General features: G+C 48.0%; 1 protein-coding gene across 2 annotated transcripts; it reads left to right on the forward strand.

Annotated features, from left to right (window-relative positions):
• The first annotated feature begins 290 nt into the window (after positions 1-290).
• LOC127199808 (60S acidic ribosomal protein P1-like) lies at positions 291-2,225 on the forward strand. Of its 2 annotated transcripts, XM_051157799.1 has the most exons (3): positions 291-314; positions 1,899-1,951; positions 2,027-2,225. In XM_051157799.1, exons 1-3 carry the CDS (start codon positions 291-293, stop codon positions 2,223-2,225), a joined length of 276 nt encoding a protein of 91 aa, XP_051013756.1. The 2 variants fall into 2 exon arrangements, with proteins under 2 accessions (XP_051013756.1, XP_051013755.1); XM_051157798.1 differs by having other exon boundaries at positions 1,899-2,225.
• The last annotated feature ends 1,860 nt before the right edge of the window (positions 2,226-4,085 follow it).

The raw sequence follows: 4,085 nt of genomic DNA on the forward strand, positions 1-4,085 counted from the left end.
GGCTTCTCTGATAGGGTTGCCCCAAGTCAGGGAGGCAGGGAGGGCCTGTAGCCTGTGGGGTAGGGAGCTGGCTTCTAGGGATCAGAAGTATATCAAGATGGTGCCTCCAGTAAACTCTTCTTCTTGGGCCCAGGCTACTTGCACTTGCACCTGTGTCATAGCTACCACCTGTGCATAGGTCCTGTGGAGTGGGTGGTTTGTCGGGGAGGCTGGTAATCTGAGGAAAGTAGGGATGTCAAGTGGTATTCACAAAGTCCACTCTGTAGGTCATTGCTGCTATTGGATCTGAAATGGCCTCTGTCTCAGTTGGAGAGGTCCCAGCAGCCTGCCCATTTGTCTGCTTCCGGTTTTAAATAACCCTGAGAAACACTGAGTTAAGTGAAGCGAAACCTATTTCTGTGGTGACAGATCTCAAATCCATATTTGACTTAAGAGCACTGTAAACCACTAGACAGGTGTCCAACCTTTTGACATTGAGACTTGATGGTGTCATCTACAAAGTTCCTACTTTAAAAATGGTGCAATCAAGTTACCAAAAAAGTTACAATAAAAAAATGTCTAATGGGCCGGGAGGTGGCGGCGGCGCACGCCTTTAATCCCAGCTCTCGGGAGGCAGAGACAGGCAGATCTCTGAGTTCAAAGCCAGCCTGGTCTAAAAATGAGTCCAGGACAGCCAAGGCTACACATAGAGAAACCTGTCTCAAAAAACAAACAAACAAACAAATAAAAAACCAACCCTCCCCCCCCAAAATGTCTAATGAAGTCATTCATGATGGTGCACACCTTTAATCCCAGAGGCAGAAGGATCTCTGTGTGTTTGAGGCCAGCCTGGTCTACAAAGCCAACCCAGGACAACCAAAGATACACAGAAAAACCCTATCTTGAAAAACAAAAACAAACAAACAAAAAGCTCATGGGCTGGAGAGATGGTCAGCAGGGGACCTGGGTTCAATTCCCAACACCCACATGGCAGCTCACACCTGTCTATGACTCCACTTCCAGGGTTTCTGAGACCCTCACCCAGACATACATGCAGGTAAAACACCAATGAACATAAACTAAATTATATGTAAAAATTACTTAAATGAAGTTTGTTTATTTATTTAGCGTGTGTGTGTGCAGATGTCACAACATGCATATAGAGGTCAGAGGACAGCTTTGTTGGTCAGTTCTTTCCTTCTTCCACATTGGGTCGGGGGATTGAACTCAGGTCATCAGTCTTGGTGGCAAGCACCTTCCCCCCACTGAGCCATCTCCAGAAGTCTTCAAGATTGGAACTCTGAGACTTGAGAATTACATGAGCTATTATTCCCTGAGGGTAGTGGACAAAAGACAGAGAAGAGCTGCAGCAATAGGCCAGGCATTGTGGGGATGTCCTACGGTTGGGGAAGAGGCTCAAGATATTCCTCTGTTTGTGTTTCTGTATGCTCCCAGGGACTAATGAAGCCACACTTGGAGGGGGTGGGGAGGAGCTAAAAGCTCAGGGGATGGGTGGGAAACTACTCTTGGGTCAGAGATCAATGCATTGATTTTGGTGCCAGGTGAGGCTCCTAGCATCCCTGTCCCACCCTGAGAGTGGGACATGAAAGCAAGACGGAATCAACTGGTCTCCTCTTGGGTAAACCGAGGACTAGTCTACTTCCTGCATAAACAGAAGTGCCCCTCCCCCACACCATCCTACCCACCCCTATGAACATAATAATAATAATAATAATAATAATAATCCGATAGTGACGTAGAAAGGAGTCCTTAAAAAAGCAATTCTCGCTCTTCCTCAGCTGCCGCCAAGGTGCTCGGTCCTTCTGAGGAAGCTAAGGCCGCGTTGGGGTGAGGGCCCTCACTTCATCTGGCGACTAACACCGGGCCGGCAGTTCACAACATGGCCTCCGTCTCCCCAGCTCGCCTGCATCTCCTCCGCCCTCATTCTTCACGATGACGAGGTGACGGTCACGGAGGATAAGATCAATGCCCTCATTAAAGCAGTCGGTGTCAACGTCGAACCTTTCTGGCCTGGCCTGTTCTCAAAGGCCTTGGCCAATGTTAACATTAGGAGCCTCATCTGCAACGTAGGGGCTGGTGGGCCAGCTCCAGCAGCCGGAGCTGCACCAGCAGGAGGTCCCGCGCCAGCCACCGCTGCTGCCCCAGCTGAGGAGAGGAAAGTAGAAGCAAAGAAGGAAGAATCTGAGGAGTCTGATGATGACCTGGGCTTTGGCCTTTTTGACTAAACTTCTTGTTAACCTGCTCAATAAAAAGCTGAACCTGTAAAAAAAAAATAAAAATTAAAAACTAAAATAAAAAAGCCATTCTCCAGGAGGAAGCAGAATGTAATCTCTGGAAATACACAGGAGCAGGCTCCAGTGAGGAACAAGAAGAGGATCTTGCCTGCTCCACCCCCCACTGAAAGAAGCAGAGATTAATCCCCTGAAATCAAGTGCATAAATTATACATGGATGGGAACTGGCTGGGGAGTGAGGTGTCTGATAGGGTGCTGACGGAGATGAAAATGAGGCTTGAAAGATCAATTCTGCTTTTGAATCCCCTCCAAGTCCCCGCTGAAGGCCCTGGGCCCTCTGGCAGAAACACCCCAACTTACCGCACGGGAACATACCCTCCCCAAGCCCTTCAAGCACGCTCCTTCCAAAGTAATTGCTAATGTTTTGAATGATATTTCCGTGTGTCACTGGGAATAATAAAATGGCAGTAAAAGCTTGAAGGCCCATATTTCTGCTGTCCAATGGCTGGTGTAAATTAACTCCTGAGAGACAGGTAAGAAGTTTTATGGTGTGGCTTGTTGCCTGCCAAGGTAAGGGATGGGTGGGGATGACTCTGGGGGACAAGTGTCGTTTACAATGTGGCCGATCCTGTGTGTCCCTCAGCCTGCCTTTTAGCCACTCTAAGTTTACTGCTTTTCTGGTCATCGGCCCCTTTAAAACTTACCTGTTCATTCTGTGAGCTGTGCTTACTGTGTGACTGACACTGTGCTGTGTCCGTATTTGGTACTCGGTAGGTATGGGTGATACAATGATGTCTGTATCAAGAAGTCCTAAGACAGAGAAACAGCAGATAAACCGCAGTGCTCTGCCACTCGGTCAGTGTTTAACAACACAGGTCAGAAGGCTTGAAGGAAACCTTACCAAGAGGATCATTAGCAATGATGGTCTGACTGGAGCCTTATAGTGCACACTAGGAGCATCTTAAGGATTTCCTCTGCTGAGAAAGATGCAGGAGGAAATGAGCTTCCGCTGCAGGTTGAAGCCATGGAGGCGAAATGGACCAATGTGAGTGAGTGATGGTTGAAGTAGCTCTCTGTGACATCAGCGACCTCTGCCCTCCAGGCATTTCCTGGAGCCCACCTCATAGAGGGCATTCCACATACTTTAACAGAGGAATGCGTAATAGTGTCTGATCTGGTGTGACTTCAAGAGAGAAAAGACTGTACTACCAAGTTCAGGCTTCTGTAAAAGGCTGACAGGGAGCCTGGCACTGTGGCGCACGCCTATAATCCCAGCACTCAGGGAGGCGGAGTTAAAGCAGGTCTCTGTGAGTTCAAGGCCACCCTAGTCGACAAAGCAAGTCCAGGACAGCCAAGTCTATACAGGAAAAACCCTGTCTCGAAACAGCCCCCTCCTCAAAAGAAAATACTGACCAATGGTAGCCAGATTGGGAGAAGAAGGCATGGGACCGGTGTTAATGAGCACAATTTTTAGTTTGCTTTTTAGATAATGAAGCGCTTCAGGAGACGTACAGTAGAGATGTCTGCCCAACAATGTCCATATTCTTTAATTAATTAGTAGATTAATTTTATATGTATGGGTATTTTGTTCCACGCTAGAAGAGACTCCAGTTATAGATGGTTGTGAGCTGTCATGTGGGTGCTGGGAATTGGACTCTTCTGGAAGAGCAGTCGGAGCTCTTAACTGCTGAGCCATCTCTCCAGCCCCCAGTGGCCTTATGATCATGTGGACCTGAGTTGTATGCCCAGAAACGTATGTAAGAAAAAGCCTGGAGAGATGCCTCAGAGGTTACTGAGTTCAATTCCCATCAACCACATGGTGGCTCACGGCCATCTGTAATGTGATCTGATG

Source organism: Acomys russatus, chromosome 16, assembly GCF_903995435.1.
Source record: "Acomys russatus chromosome 16, mAcoRus1.1, whole genome shotgun sequence".
NCBI lineage: Eukaryota > Metazoa > Chordata > Mammalia > Rodentia > Muridae > Acomys > Acomys russatus.